General features: G+C 44.2%; 1 protein-coding gene across 2 annotated transcripts in view; it reads left to right on the top strand.

The window, feature by feature from the left end:
* The window catches only part of LOC144174413 (sister chromatid cohesion protein PDS5 homolog A-like), a 44208-nt gene that overhangs the window by 21353 nt on the left and 1387 nt on the right, over positions 1–21468 (top strand). The window contains exons 8-16 of one of the 2 annotated variants that reach the window (XM_077703121.1): positions 3299–3427; positions 4442–4557; positions 5067–5158; positions 5634–5785; positions 9927–10069; positions 11666–11886; positions 14583–14680; positions 18529–18714; positions 21193–21332. In XM_077703121.1, coding sequence (XP_077559247.1) covers positions 3299–3427; positions 4442–4557; positions 5067–5158; positions 5634–5785; positions 9927–10069; positions 11666–11886; positions 14583–14680; positions 18529–18714; positions 21193–21294 — 1239 coding nt within the window. In that variant the 3' untranslated portion in view covers positions 21295–21332. Of the gene's footprint in view, positions 1–3298; positions 3428–4441; positions 4558–5066; positions 5159–5633; positions 5786–9926; positions 10070–11665; positions 11887–14582; positions 14681–18528; positions 18715–21192; positions 21333–21468 lie in introns of those variants that run through there. The other variant, XR_013323470.1, reaches the window with a different exon arrangement.

Genomic DNA, 21468 nt, shown 5'->3' with positions numbered 1-21468 from the left:
TTGTTGTAGTGTGTCCCTATTGGACCCAGGGAGAAACAAACCACAAAACTTGGAAGCTGGAATATTCCCTGGCCAGCTTGTCATGGGAAACATGTTTTTCTCAATAATTCGGAAATGACCACAAGGGAACAATTTTGTCACATTCTGTTTTATCTGCAGGGACAGTCCTGTTGTTCTTGGCTGGTGTGCAACTTGAAAGCCTGCAGTAATTTCGATAGCTTTAATATTTGTCGCAATGTGGTTACTTATTATAGTGCTGCATTTGCACAATGTGCAATCTGTCCACATTATTTTTCACTCTGCGAGGTTAAACCGTCTTCTACAATAAAAAATAGTACATGCAACATATCAAATTGTTTGTTATTCTCGTCTATGTACTATACGCTTTATTTCTTGAAAACTGAAATCAGTGAACTGAGCTATTGCGTACGCTTCCAAAACACTCTTGAAAATATTGCAGAATCAGGCAAGTTAAACAGTACATTCTCACAGCACTCAAGTCATTGCCCAAAGCGATCTTACAAAGTGCTTTTTTGCCCAAATGTTTAAAAGAATGACTCTAGTTGACTAAATAAAAAGGCATGAGGCGGCTTTGCAGAATTTTGAGATTTACACATATATGTCACATGTGCCAAAACTGGCTATCTTGTTTTATAATTTTTAACACGAAAGTGTTTTATTCCCGGATACACAAAGATTTCAATGACATCATATCCGTCACGGAAACAACAGCAGTTTAACGAAGCAAGCGGACTGCAAAGGGTGCACCCCTGCACACAGGGTCTTCTTGTGGGGAAGCCACTTTTAGTACTTAAAGCGTACGTTATACTTAGGGTTGTTTGTTTTCGGGTTTTATATTTTAACGTGAAAGTGTTATATGCCGGGATACACCAAGATTTCACTGATGTACATTCGTCACGAAAATGACGCCAGTACACCTTTGGCGAAGCGACCCGCCAGCAGGACGTCACTCACCAAGCACACCCGCAAGACAGCTGCCGACCCGCAAATCATGCTCAGCCGCAGATTTCGCTGCACATTTCACTTTCGTGTTTTGCCGATTCCTATGACAAAAGAATCAACCACAGTATTTTTTGAGATTGTGCTTTCTGCATTACTGCAGGCAAATCCATGCCTGCTATGTCATTTTGCATTGCAGAGTTGCACCTTGGCTTTGTTAAGAACTACAGCGTTCCCCTATCCACTCTTGCCCTTAATAAATAACTTGCACAAACGATTGCCGCAATGGAGGGAATCCTTTTTGATGTGCCTCTGATCACACTAAGCTCTTTTTGATTGACTTCGGGTTTTATTGTAGTCGAAACAGCAAATGAATGGGCAGGTTGGCGCACCTTCAACTTGCATGCATCATTGACTTACTAGAAGCATGGTTATCGTCAACTGCCCAATACTTAATCTCTATCCCAGTTCTCGCAATCTCAGTGAGTTGAGTTTGATAGGTAGAGCAGGATTTCTGTGCTTACCTTACTCATCTGACACTTCTGGCAGCTGCATTATGATGCAGATTATGCAGGGAGCTTCCCCATGTAACTTTAGTGCTGGAGTTATTATAATTTACCTGTCAGCCTACAAGAGATCAAGCCCTGCAGCTGTATATATAGTAATAACTCGTTAAGGGTACAGGGTGAAACGAAATTCAAAAAAGGTGATTTTTTTTTTATTCGCAATTAGGGAAGTTCACCTCCTTATGCGCATTTTCCAAAATCACACTTATCTTATAAGGTTGTATTTCTGGCTCAAAAACAGTTTTTCCAGAATCAAGTCATAAGTGACCATGTCCCATGTTAGAATGTGTTCCGTGTTTATTGTAATTTTTTGCATCAAGAAATTCCCAGCTCCAGATCAAAATGCTAGTCTGTCACCAGCTGTACTAAGAAATTGTTTGGCAACTATTGCATAGCTGATTTTTAAACCAAGGCAATCCAAAGATGCTGTGCATGTTTTTTCCACGTGCGCTTCGGAGCCGCGCGCCAAAAAATGTCATTGTTGGGCTTCACACTCTCAAGATTGCAACATTGGATGCTGTTCTTTCACTGAATGATGGTAGCATCGCACGAGCCAGCATTTCGAAATAATTCGGAATGAACCCTGGGCGCAACACCACCATTAAGTGGCTAAAACAAGTTGACCACAAGCAAAAATACGTTGTGAACAGAGCTGCATGACAGCTCACAAAATAGGCATGGCAGGACAGGCGACAGGTTGGAAAGCGAAAAAAATGACTTCAACGGTGATTGCAAAGCCAGTGCTTACTAAATAAATGCTCTAGTGGTGTCTGTGGCAAAACAGTATTGTTTTTCACATCTGATCTTACTTTAAACTCAATTATCTCAAAACAGTGTTTTTTATTACATAAGTACCATCATTTCCTATATCTCCCAGGATAACCAGCTGAGCCTTTTTTCCTGACATCTACATAACTTGTCACATCTACTGTGCCAGAATTGAAAATATGCACGTATCGGTTTCTTTTGTTATAGAATTTTCAATATGTAAATTAAGCCAAAGTTTAGGTACTGGTGGAAAAAAATTATCACACATTTAAATTTTTGTCTGATTTCAATAATTCTGGTACAGTTAAAAGAGCTTACAATTTCAAAGAAAATTATGTATGCATCATGTAGATAGGTTTAGTAGATGCCAAGAAAAATGTACCTCGAAATGGCCAAAAATGCTGTGCCCTTCAAAATCGTAAAATCTGCTAAAAATTTGCGACAGGTGGAGTTTCGAGTTAAGCAAAATGTAAAAAATGCTGAAATTCAAGACTTCATGTGACATGTGTCACACATGTAGTGCGGCAAAAGCAAATAACAATCAGAACAACCTCTTTCGTGCACTTGCAAGGGCTGGGTCCGGCCGTGGTCCAGCCTACCGTTAAAAAACACGTGATAACTTCCGCATAAGTGACGCCCCTCAAGGGTACCATGGTGATGCACGCATTATCCCCCCCACAGTTGTCTGACACGTTGGATAGGGAACCACCGGGGAGGCGATAATTTCAAATTTGCCGTTCATGACCACATTTGGCTAGTAGTGGAGACCTTATCAGCCACTTGTAGTGCCTTGTAAGCTCTCTGTTGACATTTCAAAACATCCGTGGTCCCCTGCAAAAACATTTCGAGATAAAGGGAAGCAAATACGTAGCACCTATGGGAGATAAACGCAGGGCGAGAAAAATTTTCAACTTAACCGTTATTTTGAGATAGTATTCGAGTTGAAGTTAAAGAGAAATTACTGTATTATGGAGGACCAAAGTTTTGTTTGCTGTGTATTGCAGTTGCTTGATCGGTCCCTCGCTACCCATGATTTGGCCGTGGAACACAACATCGGTCTTCTGCATGAAGTGGTTCAACTGTGTCCCATGGCTACACAGCTTGTATTTGGCAGGCTTGCACGGATGGTTCAGGTAACACAACCTGTACATGCTTAGTTCTGCTCTGTCACATGTTGCACGTGCTGTCATGACTCTGCGTAGAACAGTAGAAACGGTTTTCATTGACCATGTCATGGTTGTTCGAGCATTTTTTTTACTGCATCCACTGCCTGGAATCGATGTATGGTGTGTTTGGACACATCAGGTTGATATATGGCCTGCAGTTTGGCACTCCAGTGTACACTCATGCACTCACAGACACGTACACACATGCACGCTTTCGCACCCTATGGATGAGGTGACCGGTCCCGCGGACATAGTGCATGGCAGTGAGGACCCAACAGCCACTGTAAGGGGTGTAGGCAGGTTGACCACACAGGTCATGCTGCTACCTTTTATTAGCGCAGTAGCTGCGGCCTCTCTTAATTGGGTGTACATGGATGTTCATCCGTTTAGCGCCACTAGGTGGAGCCAGTTACCACAATGTATAACTGAGCAAGTAATTTAAAATAACCAACTAAACAAATCAACAAGTTCACTCGATCAATCAATATCTTAGATCGATATGCAAACACTTTTGGCTTCTGGTGAAATTTGTAGCACCCATGTGCGTGTGATAATTCCGCATTTTTTTTTTCCAATAATGTGGAACATGAGATTCTAAATGCAGAAGTTATAAGATTATTAGGGAGCAGTAGCAGGCCGATACCTACTTCTGTACTTCTTTGATATACACAGGCAACTATATTAATTCGAGTTAATTATGAAAAACCAGTGAGTGCCATGTGTAACTATAGGTTTAAAACTGTTGGAGAGTGGTCTACACTACAAATGCACGGCTAGCCTCAGTTACTTGGCAAAGCAACTGCCCTTCACTTGATATGGCGGCGATGAATTTGCCTCTCTTTGATGATCCAAGTTGGCCAAGTTAGGTCTTGGCCAATCTCTTCAGCTGCTCTCACTTTGTTTGGGTGACTCTCCTGATGCGATTAAGCTGTGCGCGATGTACTTTTGGTTTGTTTTACCGCACTGTAAATTTGCACGCAGTCTGCAAGCTCACACGGACGTTTTTTGGCTGTGCAATGTTTGGGCTACCTGATGTCAAGACATTCACTTCACTTGGCTCCTGGCTGCAAGCTGCTGTGCAAGCTATACCTGGAAAGGTGAAGAACTCTGCGGAGTCGGCATCCATGCACAGACATGCTGGACCAGATTTTGGATGCGCCTTCAAATGATAAGCTAACAATCTATGAAAGTAAAATTTCAAAACCTCAGTTAAGCAGACATCTGGTGTTTCATGTTGTTATCACCCTTAGTTAATTAGCTGGATGTTTACTTAGCAGTGTTAATTTTTTGCTGATACTTGCTATTTCCAATTACCAGAAAAAAAATTTATACCATAGAAGCCTTTTGAGGTCAGAAAACTTACTGCTCTTTTCGTTTTTTGTTTGTTTTATGGTTAAAGTAGTTTTATTTTAATTTTTCTTTCCTTATTTTCGAGATAAACCTCCTGGCTACGAGACTACAGCAAATGCAGTCTTAAAAGCGAGTTAATTAAACGCATGGTGCAAGCCCATTAACTCCTGTCGCTGTTATTAAATATACATATCAAAATTACACGCTTTTCACAAAGATTAGCACAGCCTTTTTTGTGGCACTTTTATTTTTTCAGGTTTGATGACAGTTGTGCTAAAATTCAACAAGAATCTCTTGCATATACCACAAGCTTCTTGCTTTGCGACAAGTTTTCCCGGGATGTGTTTGGTATGTATATACATATGACCGAAGAGGACATTTGTCAGATTGAGGAACTTCCTGGGTGTTAAGATGACTTAACATTAACAAAGAATGATATGTTTTTTTTTGTTGTGTGTGTGTGTGTGTGTGTGCATGCGTGCGTGCGTGTGTGTGTGTGTGTGTGTGTGTGTGAACAACCTTATGTTCACTCGCAGTGCTTGTCACTTAGCTACAGTAATGCAGTGCCATCTGAGAAAGTTTGGGAACAAAATGTGTAAAAAAAGGAGGAAAATGCGTGACTTAAAATAGCAGTTAATTTTTGTCTTCAAGTGAAGGGTCTTGTTTTTGAAAGCTCTTAAAAGTCTGGTAAAGTTGTCTTTCACTTGAGTGGCAAGGGTTGTGCATTTCACTGCTTCAGTTCTTTAAGGCTTACTGACAGACCTTTTTTGTTTGTTTTTGTTGCTGTCTGGTTTTTGTAACTGTTGTCTTTGTTTGGTTGCAGCTGCACTGGTGCGACTTATGCAAACGGTCCCTGACAATGTTAGTGTCAGGCTTTATGTGATAGAGTTGGTCACACGTGCTTCCGTCAGAGATACTGGAATTGTCACGGATGAGCTGATTAAGCTGCTTCAAGAAAACACCCGCTGCAATTCAGTCAGTAGCCCCTTTCACCCTTCTCAACTGTCTAAACCTATATGCATGATGTGTGTTTCTTGTGATGGTGTTTACTCTCATGCATTTTTTTTTAAAGTAAGCATTTCCAGATGGGCAATTTTTAGTGTCAGTACCCACCGACAGTGCACTACGCCATCAGCGTCATTTTTGTAAAACTGTATTGGAGTACGTTCTCTTTTTCGTGAGCCTGGCGAGCTCACTTCATTCAGTCCTGCTTGGCCAACACTGTACACATAACATAGTCTTACAGCAAGGGTTTGAAAAAAGATAGCAGCACAATTGCATGAGGTAAAGCCCACAAATGCGGGCAACAAAGTCGTTTGAAGAGCCTTTACTAAACATAATAGAAGGATGTCAACAGTGATACAGCTCCCAAGTAAATTAGAGCTGTGTCTGATATTCCTGCAACAGGAGTGATAATGTAGTCCTTTACTGAATGCACATAACAAATAAATTCGGAAAAAATCTGCCAGTATACAAAAATGCAGCCATATGGCCATTCAGCTACAAAGAAAAAAGTTTTCAGTCTAAAAGTAACTTGTCCTTCACGGTTCATTTACTTGAAACTACCACTTCTTAGTAGACGTTGTTCCACAAGTAAAGTCCCTGACCAGAGAGCCAGCCATTGGCCAACACTGAGATGAACAAATGTTTTGCAGTGAGCCCTGTGCAGAACAATTATAAAAAACAATTGCCGCAATTGACCCATGCAGTCTCAGAGGTGAAAAAAGCTATACAAAGCTTATAATTTAAAGAGAGAGGTGTTGACATTTTGAGGTTCAAACCCCTTACTGCAATTCAGCTGGAATCGTGCCTTGATTGTTTCCATTTACGTGACAGATGACAGATATTTTCAAGCTCGTGGATCTGCGGAGGCATGGTATGCCTGTGTGACCACCACATGTGTATTATTTTCAGAGCTTCCTGAGTACTGCTCATTAGGCTTGAAAGTTCAGGGTATTAAAGAGCACCAACTTCTGTTATTAGTAGTCATTGCGTATTTGCGGACCACTTGCCGGAAAATTGCTACCACGAAATATCGAGAAACCTTTCCTTTTTCTCTTATGTGGAAATAATTACATTCAATTAAAATGTTAATTCATAACTAATCTTATACTGAATAAGCACTCATTTTATGTTTTTGTGAGCACACCTGATTTAGATCTTAAAGTGGCCATAAGGAGAAAATGCAACTTAATTAATTTGAAAGCCTTTGGGAACTCGCTCAAATTAATTCAACATGAAAGATGATTTTTTAACCGAAAAATATTTAAAGCTTTTGAATTTCACGATACTTGATGCCAGCAGTGATGCAATAGCGGGAATGCTAGTAAATAGAAAGTTATCTGTGTAATAACTGCCAGTTAGCAATGAAGTGGAATGGTCAAACCAAACCAGGGGCACCACTACAATCACACCGTCATGTTTGTTGTTGGCGGTTGAGTTTGGAAACCGCCGATTGCATAAACAAGTCTCTGTGATGTCATTGAAGTCTCTGTGAAGTCTCTGTGACAGCCAGGTGAGAAAGTGACTCGTGAGTCGCCACCACTTTTAAGCGAGTGCAGTTGTATGAACTTTGCGTTAAAATTGGCATGATTGTTGTTGCGTCAAGGCAACTTTTTGAACGAACCAAACTTATATTTTGTGCTCATGGCCCTTTAACAAGTATAGAACAGAAAAGGTGGTTTCATTTTCAACACTTCCATCTTTCAGTGATTTGTTTTCTTTGTGTGTACAGCCCAGTCAGCTGACTAGCTGTAAATGATGTTTTCATTGCATCTTGTAGTGCGGTATTTTCTGGCGTATAAGTCACGTTTTTTTTTCTGAAATTTTTGTTGGTGCATCTTATCCACTGGTGCGACTTATGTATGGAATAAATCCGGTACGTGGCGGCTGCGCGTGGTCCGCGCTCGAAAAGGTGCCTGTGTGCTGCGTGATGTCAGCGCTCGTTAACTCTTTCGTTACGGCGGAAAAACGGCCGATTTTAGGTGCTTCCACAAAACGTTTTTTTTTCTCTTGAGATACTAGACACACGTAGCCTTGCTATGCATGAAATTGTAGCTTATAGATTGCTCTTCCAAACACAAAGCAGCAGTTTTGTTAAAGGAACAATAACTTACAGTTTATTTGTCAAGTAATCAGAAAAAAGCCCCCAAGAAAAGTATACAAAAAACACAAATCTTCACTTTAACCGAGACTAAAAATTATTTCAGGTATTTTAAGATATACAAATTGTTCCTACGTTCCTTAGCTATGATTCAATATATAACTCAACAGTGTACACCAAGTTTTGGCTTTTTGAGGGCCCGTCAACCTAGCGCAACTGACGGCTGTGCCACGCCGCGAGGGCACTCAAGGGTGAGTGAGTCTCTGTAAAACGTGCAACCAAGTACCGTACTTACCCGATTCTAACGCGCACTTTTTTTCCTGAAAAATAGGTCGAAAAATCGCATGCATCGGATACGAAACCGAAACCGAAACAGCGGAAATTTCGTCCCACCCATCGCCATCGCCATGTCAAGATGGCACCAAAACGTTTAGCAACGATTTTTCGGACGCAGGAAGCATAGGCGCCTAGGCTTTTCTATCGGCGTTCACACAAATCGTCAAATCGTTCCACTTGCGCGCTTGATAACAGCAATGGCAGCAGCGGCTCTCACGCGTTCAAAACGAGCGGTCGGCTGAAGCGTGCGCCTCTGAAGAAGCTCGCGGGATGGGCGTGTGAGGCGTGGGCCACGATCCCATCGACCATGGTTGAACGTTAGTTCAGAAGTGTGGCATCGCGAACGTGCTTGGCGGCACCGAGGACGAGATGTTGTGGTCAGCGGAGAGCGACGAGGAGTGAGATGAGTGAGATTACTTCGGGAAATAAATCACCCGTTTCTCTCGCATTCGTTTTTCTTGCTCACACAGTTCCGTTCGCGTTACAATCGGAGGTGCAAGTTTTTTAGTTTTTTTGTCAGGAAAATCGGGTGCGCGTTAGAATCGGGTAATTACGGTATACTCTTTTGCGTCCTCGCACAAAATTCTTATCCGTTCGGTGGTAAAAAACAAGAAAAAAAAAATCGAGCGCTCTCGACAAGCGTCGCACCTGAACCCTGCAGCGCTAATCTGACACGCGCGCCAGGTTATCTTGAAGGTGATAGCGCGATACAGCGCGGTGCATTTGGCAAAATATCCCGGCCGTACGTTCTCGAGACCCTAAACACAAACTCAAAACCGCAGTCGTCAGATAAGAAGCACGTTTTGTTTATAAATACAGCGCGGAGTCACAACGAAATTACCTGCCAGCGCTTGTTGAAGTGCGGGGCACCTGAACCGGAGCTTCATCGTCCTAACTGAAATCTGAAGATCCCATATCATTGCTTGACCCCTCACTGCTGCTGAAATCAGAAAAATCGACAGCAGGAGCTGCCGAAATGCTTGCTACAGCAGTCCGACTGTGCGGAGCGCGGCACGAACCCGACGCCATTTTTCCTCCTCCTCCCCTCCCCCTTCGGTTCAAATTTCTCTTGCTACGCCGCCACCACACGAGACACATAAACAAGCGAAACCGAAATTGAAAGAGAAGTTGCCAATGCACACACCAGATGGCGATAGTTGTCTGTGGAGCACGGGTTTCAGATTTTGCGGGAGATTCAAAATCATCGGACGCCGGCTTCCGATTGCCTATGGCGCCGTAGTGAAAGAGTTAAGAGACCCAGCTCTATGGTATAAATGAATTAATTCTTTGTTCGCGAGTCGGAGGAAGAAGGCTTCGATGATTTTGCCTAAACGCCATCTGTAAGTACATGCCATCTGTGTGTAGTTAGTTCTGTCTAGACTTTGGACGGTAGATGCACGAGTCTAGCACTGCTTACCGGGGGATTCATTCAGAGGCGGCAGCGGCTACCGAAACCATGTACTTTCGTCGCAATTTCTAACGAACTGATTTTCTATGAGCTTACCTGATTAACAAGTGCATTTTGTACATCGGTGCGTCTTACACACCGGTGAGACTTTATACTTTTTTTTTCGGAAAAACTGTCGTTTTGAGGGGGGTGCGACTTATAGACCGGAAAATACGGTAACTGAATTGGCACTGCCCATATATTTCCATGCGTCTCTTGAACTCCACCAGGCTCAACTCCGCCACAAGGCCATCTTTTGCCTCGGAGAGCTGTACAGTGCAATTGTGATGGACCAAAATTGCGCACGACAGCAGGTGTGGAAAGTTGCCAGCACAGTTCTTGCAGCATACCAGAGGAGAAACGCCAGTGACCAGTGAGTGCGTGTGCATGTCTAGCGGTTTCTGGGCATGCAGCCTTGGCAATCAACACTCTGGTTAAATCATATTACCATTTCGTGTGCCTATGCCCACTGCTTTTCCACTTGCATGCTGAGAACAAAGTGCAAGAGTATATCTACCGCCCGTGCAGTGCATATGTGGTATTAGAAGCAGCAAACATGAGGGAGGGGTGAGCATACTGCATTGCGCACATGTCTAGAGGTATTGCTAGAAAGTCTGATGCAGCTTCTTAAAAGTCCTGCCCAGAGCATCTCTAATGCTTCTACTAGCTTTACTCTGATGCAGTTAATAATAATCACAGTTGTATTTACACCTGACCCTACATGAACTCCTTGTGCTAACTTTTAGTAAACTTTCAATACTTTCAAGGTGAATTCTAACATGACGAGGCTGGTTGTGTTTTGTACACCCACACCGTGTGAGATTATAGATTTCAGGCACGGGATTTCTGAATTCACTTCTGTTTGTTTGCACGAAACTTTCTCTGACATTCGCAAAAATATTTCTGGCTCCAGGATGTGCATGCCCAAAAGTGCATAGCCTGTACGAGTGAGTTCATAAGAGGTACTCAGTCGCCAACCAGCATCAGTTGGTCAAGTCGGCACTTTCCTAAACCTTCCTAAAAAACAAAATAGTAAATGCAGCTAGACAAATGTGGTCCCAAACTGGCCCTGGCACATTTTTTTTTACGCGTTGTCACTCTAGTGCTCCTGCTCCTATAGACTGTCATTGTGCTTTCCACTTTTGATTTGCCTCAGAAATAGCGATTTACCCAGAAAGCAGGAGTGAAAGAGAAGTAAACACCAAGAAAAATTGCGGGCTTGCGGTTTTCCAAAAGGATAACGCGAAATGTATATTTATAATGCGGGAAAAATGCAAATGACGTCATCTCGCATCATCAATTCTACCTGACCATGTGCAATGAGCAAGATATCGGCCCATTGTGAAAGTAATGTTGAAAGAAAAATACAGCGCATACCTCTATGCACATTTCTTTTCTTTTTAGGAACAAAGAAGGGTGGGCACAATATATTGTGCAGCATAAAAAATGAAAAACTCAGAGCATAGGCTTTTTTTTGTGTGCTGTATGCTTAATCTAGCATGAGGTCACACACTGAAAGTGAGCACAAAGATTCTGCAGATAAAGCACGATTACCACTGAACGTAATGTGCTGCTAGCTGGCCGTAGGATTGGGCTCCCTACCTGTGATGTCAAAACGATTTCAGCGATGGCCTCTCCAGTGGCAGTCTTCATACACAATATAAATAGCACAGTTCAAAATACATACACTACGAGATAAGTAAGTCAAGCTGGAATAAATCCAGCCGTCACCCGGGGTTTTTGGTCAGAAACAGTCCAGCTGTGCTAGTTCGTATGCCCACTTTGGCGAAAATGTATATTCCTCGAGTGTCTAACATACATTCAAAGTGCACAACTGGCAATAGCACCGCTGTAGTGTGGCCTACCTTTGTAATTTGGAGGCATTGCCTCGTTACTGATGTTTTGCAATCTTTTCGCAAACAGTTTTGTGCTGGTAATTAGAATGCGCTTAATCGCTTACTTCCTCCAGACTGGTTGTGAAGCAGGTGTATGCCGATCACCTCGTGCCAATGTCGCTGTCTGGGGCGTACCGCATGGAGCTTCTTTATGGCCTGTACTGCAACATTGGATCAAGTGCACTCAACACGTTCTGGACTCTCCACAAGAACCTGCCCCAAGCGCAGTCACAACTGAAGAGTGCTCTGCAGCAAGCCACACAGCCCGACAGTTCTGAAACTGAACGTGCCAGAGGTGAGGTGGGCTGGGCCAATAGGAAAGCACTGGTCACAATGTGATGCAATATTAATAGATTCACAATACGACAGCTCCAGCTGACCTTTTTCTTTTTACCTTTTTTAAGGGGGCAGACTGGTCTTAGAGCTATATTTTTTATTTACCAACCAATTTTAATGAAACTGCACTGCGTTATAGAGTTTTTTGTGCTGATTTTAAATCTCCTATTAGATTTTTTGTAAGTTGATTATATTTTTAGTTAATTAATAATTAATTGCCATTATTTTGGGACACAGTTACAAAATAACCACTCCATGCAGAATGGCAATTACCACGTGGCTAGGCAGACAAATGACTAAAGGATACAACATAGGAAGAACTTTTTTGATTTAGCCATTTTTGGTCGTTTTACAACACAGGGAACTTCGCTTCTCCCGCGCTCTGCCAGAAATGGCTCGCAGGTGGTGCCAATTGAACACAATAATAATTTTCCAAAGCCTCCATTTGAAAAATTTGTTTCCTATATTGTATTCCCCACACATTTCGGTATCAGAAGCAAAAAGAATTAAAGTTGTACCTGCTCTGGGTGCCAAGATATCTGAGGATGAAATGTTAGCTTTGCATTGCAAGAAAAGTGCCGTTTCACCATCGAATTCTGCACTAACTGAGCTGTAGAGTGCACTTTAAAATGCTATTATAATATAATAACAACAAAATATGATGCCCTTTGATGAGGAAATTTACAGACTGTTAGAAAAATGGCCGTGGAGGCCAAAAATTCCATTTTTGAGAAAACGCTTTTTTTGACCGTTTTTCGGCCCCAAAGACCCAACTGCCCCCTTAACAAATATGGCAAGATCAAATATATTATATCTAAAGGTAACCAACTGTGCTGGCAGTGAGCCTTATTTGTAAGGTTCAAGATGGGTACATTTGTGATGAATGGTGTTTTTTAAGTGCAGAGCACTTTAAGGGCTCGCCTTGTTGTCGTAGCTCGCTCACTGGACCCAAGTAGAGCCACACGGCGTTCCGTCGTAGTGGCTGTCATCCCGGCGTAACCCAGAGGCTTCGAAAGCCAAGTGGTTTATATAGTCATAAGCGTTCGAAACTCACTGAACCGCTGGCACTTGTCATACATCTCCCCGTTGTTCAGCGCAAAGAAAGCTGTAGGTAAAATATATACTTTTTTTAAATATATGTAAATATACGTAAAATATGTGCAAAGAAAACTGCAGGAAAAATATACGTAATTAACTGGTAGTGCCCGGATTCATTTAGTTTGGAATGCTCATTTGGTTGGTTTTTACGATAGTAAGCGAAAAAAAGTGGCAGTGCAACGCTGGCACTTGCATGAGAAAAAGCCGGCACAAAAAGAACAGAACTCCCTCTGGCGCAGTTTCAGGCAGGGGGCGCGCGAGCACTGCGAAGGCGGAAATTTGAATTGCATTGGGTGGTAGCAGTGATAACGGATAACGGCGCTACAGCCCATTATGGCGAATCACTGCTCTGCACTTTTGACAGCTTTCACATTGAGTGGAACGGGTGTAATTTTTTGAGAAATTGATCACCTAGCTGGGTGCGCTGCAACATAGATATATGTACAATCATGGACAGATGAAACGCAATCATGAAAATATGAACCAGAGCACACAAATAGCACAATGTTTTTCCATGCAAGTCAAATTGATGTTTGGTTTATTTACAGTAACAAAGTTGGGAAAATGTGGCTTTCCAAATATACCAGTAGTCAACCATTATTGGAACTCCATGAACGGTATTCTTCACTTTTGAGTGTTCTGGTTCATATTTTCGTGTTGGCATTTCATTTGCCCATGACTGGTCGGGGATCGGCCAATGAGTGATGAAATGGCTAATGAAATGGACGTGGTAAATTTATCAGCAGTTGCAGTCAGTAATAACTTCAGCTGATGCTGACATTTGCACCATACTTGTGAAGTCATTCCTAAAAGTATTTCAATGCTCTTCCAAGCAGGCTCTCTGCACGTTCCCTCTCCACTGCTGAATCATCTGTCGGCTCGAAGTCCCTTTTGCTCACTCATAGCAGTGGGGACGGAAGGCAGCTTTAGGGACACAGAAGGTGAAGAGGAGTTTCTCAATAAAATGCTTTGTTGGGCGTGTTGGTTCATGGCTTCAAAAAAAATTAAAATGAGCGCAAAGGACGAGGACGCAGAAACACAGTAGACGGGACGAGCGCTCACTACCAATCAAGATTGTTGATAGTGAGTGCTCGTCCCGTCTACACTACCAATCAAGATTGTTGGTAGTGAGCGCTCGTCCCGTCTACTGTGTTTCTGTGTCCTCGTCCTTTGCGCTCGTTTTAATTTTTTTGAAGGGAGTTTCTCGCATAGACGTAAAAATCCCACCCAGCCCAGACTGTAAAAGTGATGAAGTGGGATTCGAAATTTGGGTGTTGCTTCAGTAAAAGTCTCTGGGGTTTAGGGGGTGTCACATTGGTGCAATGGTGTGCCATCTTGAGATGACGTGAACGTCTCATATTTTTTGGCCAATGCATTGTGCCTGACCAGACAGAAACCGCAAGCAGCAAAATGGAGACACGCATAATGTGCACCAGTCGCAGTGATGAGTGACATCCAATTCCTTAATACTAAGGTAGAACAGTGAACAAGAAAGTTGTGCCCACGTGCTCTGAAATTCACTCGAGTGTCGCTGCATTGTTGCATTGCCCCCTACAGACTCGCTTACACAAAAGCTTAGGAAAGACAAGGCCTTGAGCGTTCAGCTGCTCCACGCAATCAACAACCAGCAGTCAGCATACATTGCGTATGCCAGGGTAAAAATCTTTTTTCATGCACATTTATGGTCGTCTGTGAGCCTGTATCCTATGCAGCCACCGGACATCTTGTCGAAGCTGTTCTGCCCTATCGCCTCTCTTGTCTGCCAGAGTCTGCTTGTCTGTGTCCCTCTGCATGCCGTAGCTGCCACTTATCAAAGGAGGCGTTGCACCTTTTCTGTCTCATAAGGTAGCTGCTGCAAGCCCCCAAGAATTGTGAGTGCATGTTTTACTAAAGCTATTTATGCTCAGGTACAAGTTGAGAAACGACAACAGCTCATGTAGTATATATCACTCTGCTGAAGCGATGGACTTCTGATGTCAATGCGCACTCTTATTTTGAAAGGAGGCTGCACTTAGTGCGTTACATCGTCTGCATTTTATCACCTATTTTGTTTGTCATCGGTGCAGTAATTTATAAGCAGCTTGAGTGCGAAAAATCACAGAATCAACTTGCATAACATGCAAAATACTCGCAATAACGCACTCTTTGCATCACGCAGAGGAACAGCCAGCTGCAGTGGTGAGGCACAGGGACAACTTTCGTTGTCGTTCCTAAGTCGTACCACAGTCCCTCAATGCTCTTCTGGTCACGAAACTCCGGCCACAGTTCGATACAGGGACAAAAGCTGCCGCGAGGGTCGCCACTGTCAGGAGGGGGCATTGTGTGCCCGCGCCACCCGCATGCAAAGCGCACCACTGAAGCTGTTAACAGCATAGAAAATGCTATCACTCATATTTAGTTCGACACAAAATTGGGTCTCTGTCTCTCTGTCGTGTTGGGGGTGACTACCGAATTAGTGTGTGCGAGGCGCGGGTGTGTCCTGGTCAGCGGGGTTACGCTCGCTGTGAGGTCAATAGTGGGCCCAGAGTTGAATGGAGAAAGGCGCGTCGCCGTGTCTGAAGCAGTTGTAAAGTACAAGGTACGCAGTGAATTTCTGATTCGTTATGGGCCTAGGGTATCACCATGATGGCGGAGGTAGGGGACGAGTGACTGACAGCTCCTTTTGTATGTGCGCGCCGTGTTGACCAACGCAAGAATTTTGTCGGCGTTTGGCATAACTTCGGCGCACGTCATGTGGACAATACTTTAGAGAGACCGCCCGAAGGTCGATGGCCAGCGCCCAGAGTTGCTATCAGTCGGTTATCTAAAAGTTGCGATCGACTAATTCCTTGAAACTGCAAGAATACCCTGCCGACGCCGCCAGATTCCGTGGGAGCCTAGCTTCGTCTACGCAGCGCGCAGGTTTCGTCTGCCCCCTCCGTGCTCCCAGCACTGCCGCGTGGCGGCCTTGGTGACATAACAACCTCCTCCCATTGCGTTGCGGTGGAGTTTCATGACCAGAAAAGCATTGAGGGACTCTGGTTGTACCAAGTATAGTAAATTTTTAGCGTGCTAGTGAGCGCCATGTGGCAATGCTTTAGACACCCACATGCACGCGCACATGGGCAGAAAGAGAGTGGAAGATTGTGGACACAAAACAAAATTAACGTGCATGTCCATTGCTGGATGGTCACTGCTGCCGGGCAAAACCCCCTGCCACTTTGTACTTTTGCAGTGCTTGCAATATGCATCTATACCCTCACCCTTGTATGTTTTCAATCTCAACATGAGGCCCATTGGCTTCACACTTCCCTCTCACCCTTGCCATCTTGGAAGCAGTGGTGTAGGTAAAAAAAATAAGGAAGCTAGCATGTTCTTGCATGGAGCGTATGCCCCCAAACACGTGCTACTGAGCTCGACGTTGTGGGTGTGGTTCTTCAACCCGATTTCGAAGAACCACGGCTTGCTTAAAAGGGTCGTGAAGAGAAAATGCATTTGCCTTTGCTTAATTTTGCCTGCTTGAACGACCTTTTAAGAACATAAATCCCAAATATTTTCACAATTCATTGCTTCTGGAATTTAGGAGGCGCCGTTGAAATTCTCGTTTGAGATGCATCGCAAGCGACCATGCGTGCACCGTCGGTCGGCAGCGCAACTAGAATGCTGTTCTGTGACACTATCGACGTGAGAAGCACGCGAGGCGAAAAACTGCTGCATAAAAGTCTCTTCGCATTTGTAACCAAGAAGTCTGTCGTGTTTTAATAAATTCTGATCAACCCAGAACTTTAACCGCCAACTTACTGCTGAGCGCTTCTGCAGTAAGCCAAAGCGGAGCGTATACGATCAACAAAACAGCGTCAACAGCGTTGTTTATTGCAGGAAATAGGAAAGCAATCGTCGAACTGCGTGATGTTGGGACTCGGCAACTCGGCGCTGTATCGCTGCTTCTCGCTAGTTATTTTTGCGCTTGATAAATGAATGATGGATTGGTTTTAAGTTCCGACTATTCCAAGTTCCTTCGATAAACGTGTTTATGTAATAAACTCTCATTTTAAGCGTTCGGTCATGCATCTCGTCAGGTCAGAAGTTTCACGTTCGCGCAACTCGCATTACAGGCTACGTGAGACAGACGTCGGCAAACTTGTGCAAGAATATTGGCTAGCAAAACGACAGTTTAGACTCGTGGAAAACAGCGTAAACAGTTTACGAATGCCCAGTTTAGATTAAACGTGGTTACTTCTGCCTGTGCCACTCGCCGGTGTTGTTGACTGAAAGTTCAACCATGTTGATCAGTCGTATCAGAGATCAGACGTCTCCCGTTCAGTTGCAGGGCGAGTTTCATCATGGCACCGATGTTGTAGCTTTATCTGACCCTTTGCAAGCCCGCTCTATGCCGACATATTGTGCAGACAAGGGAGAACTATGATTGGCTTCTTACTGACTTACTGAAACGTCACTTCACGAGTTGAGGAGGAAAGCCACGGTGAAACCGTAACTGCATTTATTTACCTATTTGCCGATATCGCACGACGAAACGGGTATGCATTGTTTGTTTATCAAGGTTCCACGGTTATAAGTGCACACACAACACAGTTTTTTTTAAATCTCTTCATGAGATTTAAAAAAAAAAACTGTGTTGTGTGTGCACTTGTGTGCGCCTACAGACAAACTCCTACCCACATAACACCCTGCTACATGCCATGTATCCCACCCAATACCCTGCCACATGCAACTCCTGCCCCCACCCAGGCACCCTGTACCACATTGTATGGGAGTGCCAGCAATCCCCTTCCCTCACCCCTAACCCCAACCCTACTTATGAGCAGTGGGTGGAGCTGCTGACCAGCTCCGACCTTCCACACCAGCGACGATTGGTGGAGAGGGCACGGATGGCCAGCATAGCCCAAGGCATCCCGGACTAAGGAAGCCTCCCACCGGGCGGGTGCCCTAACATCAGCACCTGGTCTCCAATAAAGTTTATTCATCATCATCTTCACGACCCCTTTAATTGACGCGTAGCCCTCCAGAACAGCTTGCCTCACATCCCAAATGCAGCTATGGCACTAAAAATTCTGTTTTAAACACTTGCCGCTTTTTCTGTAATGACCAGTTGCCCATATGTGCCCTTTTTATTATGCCTGCTGTTGCAAATGCTGTCTAGAATCTATGTCAGTATTTTTCTACTCATACGTTGTCTCCTTTTTGGGTGTGTGTGTACGTCCTTGTCTTGTCAACTTTGTGTACTCAACTCGATTCTTGTACGCCATATGGCCATGTGGGCCACTGGGCGAGCCATATGGGTCCTGCAAACCTGTGCCGTGATTGGCAGTCATTTGTGTGAGGCGCATTGAAACTGCTTTGCTCGTTGCAGGGGAGCATTCCCGCATGCACAACTTACCCAGACGCTAGTTTGTTCTAAGCCCTCTCTGCCAAAAGTGCATGCCTGCTTGGGCCTCTTTGATGGCCGACAGTTGTCATGTCTCTCCTGCTGCCTTTCTTTGCTGCAATGTCGACTCCTCCTCAGAATTCCGTCCTGCATCGTTTGGAGAACACGAAAAGCAGACTCCACGTTTCAGAAGAGAGGCTTCTGTGGGACGCAACGTTCACCTCGCTCAGCGCGGATGAGCTTGACTACCTCGTGGCCTACGTTGCTGAGCTGAAGCCCCCTTCTTCCCCTGCCTACACACCCCGAGATGTGGAACTTTTCCAGGTAGGACATTTTACTATGGTCTAGCACGTTGTTATGGGATTAGTTTGCAAGTTTACTTGACTGCTCTCTTCTACACAAGCAATGAGCCATCTTTTTCAGTACGTTGCTCAATGTCCAATTCAATATTGTAAATGCTGACAAAACTCACTCGTTGGTTTTTACATGCTACATCTGCTCAGCAGTGAGTGAGTGGCAGGTGCTTACTATGATACTTAATTCAGAAATGTCGTAGTCAGCACTGATGAGAAAATGCCACGGTATCTCGCTGTTCTTGTTTCAGGAGTTATAAAATGTCTACGTGAGATGAAAAACAAATACAGCAACCTCTCATCATGAAAATGGCTTTTTTGTTTTTGTCGCTGCTTCCTCAGAGTTTAACGCAACCCTGGCCGTAGAACACTCCGATTTTGAATCAACATGCTCTATTTGATTTATTTTGAATCTGATTTTGAATCAGATTACTCAAACTGTATCAACAGGCAAACACACTTGCTACAAAGAGCGAGCTGGTGGAAATCAGAACCCTCCTCCTGTTAGCCCATGTGGCGTCATTTTGTTGGGCTGCCTTTTTGACAGTCCCCTCGACAACTGTACTAGCTCATCTATCACTATTGCATTGCATGTTGCCAAAATAAATGAAGATCAAAGATCAAAGCATTCGAAGGAGCACCTAGGGGTCAGGCTGGTGAAGCGCCTCTATTGCGTTTTCTTCGCCAGCAATGCAAGCAGTTCAAGGGGGTTAACTGGTGGTTCCAATGCACATTGCAGTTCTTAAATGGACCCATTATCATTTCTGCTACTGTTGTTTTGGTTGTACTGCTTGTGTGTGTGGCATAGGTGCAAAGGATGTAGGGTTTTGCCGCAAGGACCACCATCAAGGAGATACCCACAGTCGCAGAGACACGAAATATCAGTCGCAGTGGAAAGGAGCTCTTCAATTGCAATGATGGTAATGATGCCAAGAAAGGGACTTATGAAGTCTAGCAAGAGCACCTAGGAAATTAAGCTTTTTTTTTTCTTTTAATTTTTGCAGCATATAGGTGTCGTCACTTTGGCGATATTTGAATTTGTGACTCCATCCCTGTTGCCGGCCAAAAGGAAATAAAATGGAAAGATTTTATCTCAGCTTCATAATTTGCTTCTCCTCTGTTCCCGTTTTGTGGCAAAGGGATAGACATTTGTAAGGTGTGATGATCGTTGCTGCCTTTTGTTTTGCTCATACGCACTGAATGCATCCCCCTCCACAGCCCACACACACACTACCCGTAAGGAGAATTGGCTAGTACGAATGATAGCTGACACCATAAGTAGAAAGAGTAAATGGCTCCTCAGAAGTTGCCCAGGGCCTATTCCAGATTCGAGCTTCGAGGGGAGCAGTGCCAGTCCAACTGCTGTTCCCTAATGTGAGGAGAAGTGAAATGGCCGCAGTCACTTCACACTTCGTCACTCTGCACAAACCGACTCAAGGGGATTGGCCAATGGCAATGACAGCCAACATCAGAATTCAAAGAAAAAGTTCCAGGAGGATTGAGGTGGAGTTGTGATGGAAAGAACAAGTTTTGGAAAAGGATGACCATGACTGCCTCTGTAGATCTTCCCACTGAATGGTTGGAATAGTGCCATGAAGTGATGGTTCAGCTTTGCTGAACCATCCCTTCATTGAAGGTTTTTGTCATATGCACCATCTTTTTATGACGGGGCAAATTTTGTCTGAAGTGTTTCATCAGCAATGTTTGTTTTGTTCAGTGTCAGTTTAAGGGTTCCCCTTTTAATTAACTTCACTGGTTCTCCCTCTTTGACTGAATTTTAGTGTGAAGCACTTTGGCTCCCGGTACTGTGGTTTGACGGCAGCGGTGGCGATATCCACGTGACCCAACGAGCGAACAAAGCACTAAAAGCAGGAAGAAAATGGAGGCAGGCCGTCTGGCGAAAGTGTGACTGGACGGGGGCACGCCTTGCTATGGCGTCATCTTTTTCACAGCCTCCCTGTCACACTTCCATCATGCACCCTTTCGCCAAACGCTCCTCCTTTGTTGACTGATGATTGATTGATTGTAGGGTCGGGCCAATGCAGCACAGGCAATGAGGCGCGCCGTAGTGGAGGGCTCCGGATTAATTTTGACCACCTGGGGATCTTTAACGTGCGCCGAAATCTCGTACACACGGGCGTTATTGCTTTTTGCCTCCGTCGCTCCTCCTTTGTCGCCGGCTCATCTGAACCACGTGGCATTTGCGCAGGGGGTTTAAACACTATTTGCAACAACATACCCGGCGGCGGCAACGCGCCGTGCGATAACGGCACAGTAGCGCACGCCACCGTGCGTTCACTGATCACGCGATCACTTCCCGAAATGCAACAGATATGCGCCGTGCCCGAGAAAACTGCAGTTCGCACTGTACCCAAATTTCGCATTAATTAGGAAGTATAGTAATCCTCAGTTTGTGGGCTCCATCGTAACAAGTGTTTACTTTTTTCAGATTCTAGCCGAGGTGTTTCCAGCAAGTTGTGAGCAAAACGAACGGGTTTTAGAGCTTACTGGCCAGCAAGCCTCCAGTGAAGCGGAGTCCGAGATTCATTAGTGGTCAACAGTCATCAAGCGGTTCAAAATTTTCAGACTGTAAGTTCAAGGCTTTTGCTTCTTTTTGTTTGTGTAAAATTTCTAGTTGTAAAGTTTACCCTCTAGCAAAAACTGTAAGAACATTTTCTCGACGATGCATCCCACATAACTGCAGTTCTGCTACCCACATTCATTA

The sequence above is a fragment of the Haemaphysalis longicornis genome, unplaced genomic scaffold (genome assembly GCF_048455015.1).
Source record: "Haemaphysalis longicornis isolate Haplotype H1 unplaced genomic scaffold, Haemaphysalis longicornis Haplotype H1 scaffold_3, whole genome shotgun sequence".
Lineage (NCBI taxonomy): Eukaryota > Metazoa > Arthropoda > Arachnida > Ixodida > Ixodidae > Haemaphysalis > Haemaphysalis longicornis.
The sequence above is the reverse complement of the archived record's forward strand: the minus strand, read 5'-3'. Positions and strand labels throughout refer to the sequence as shown.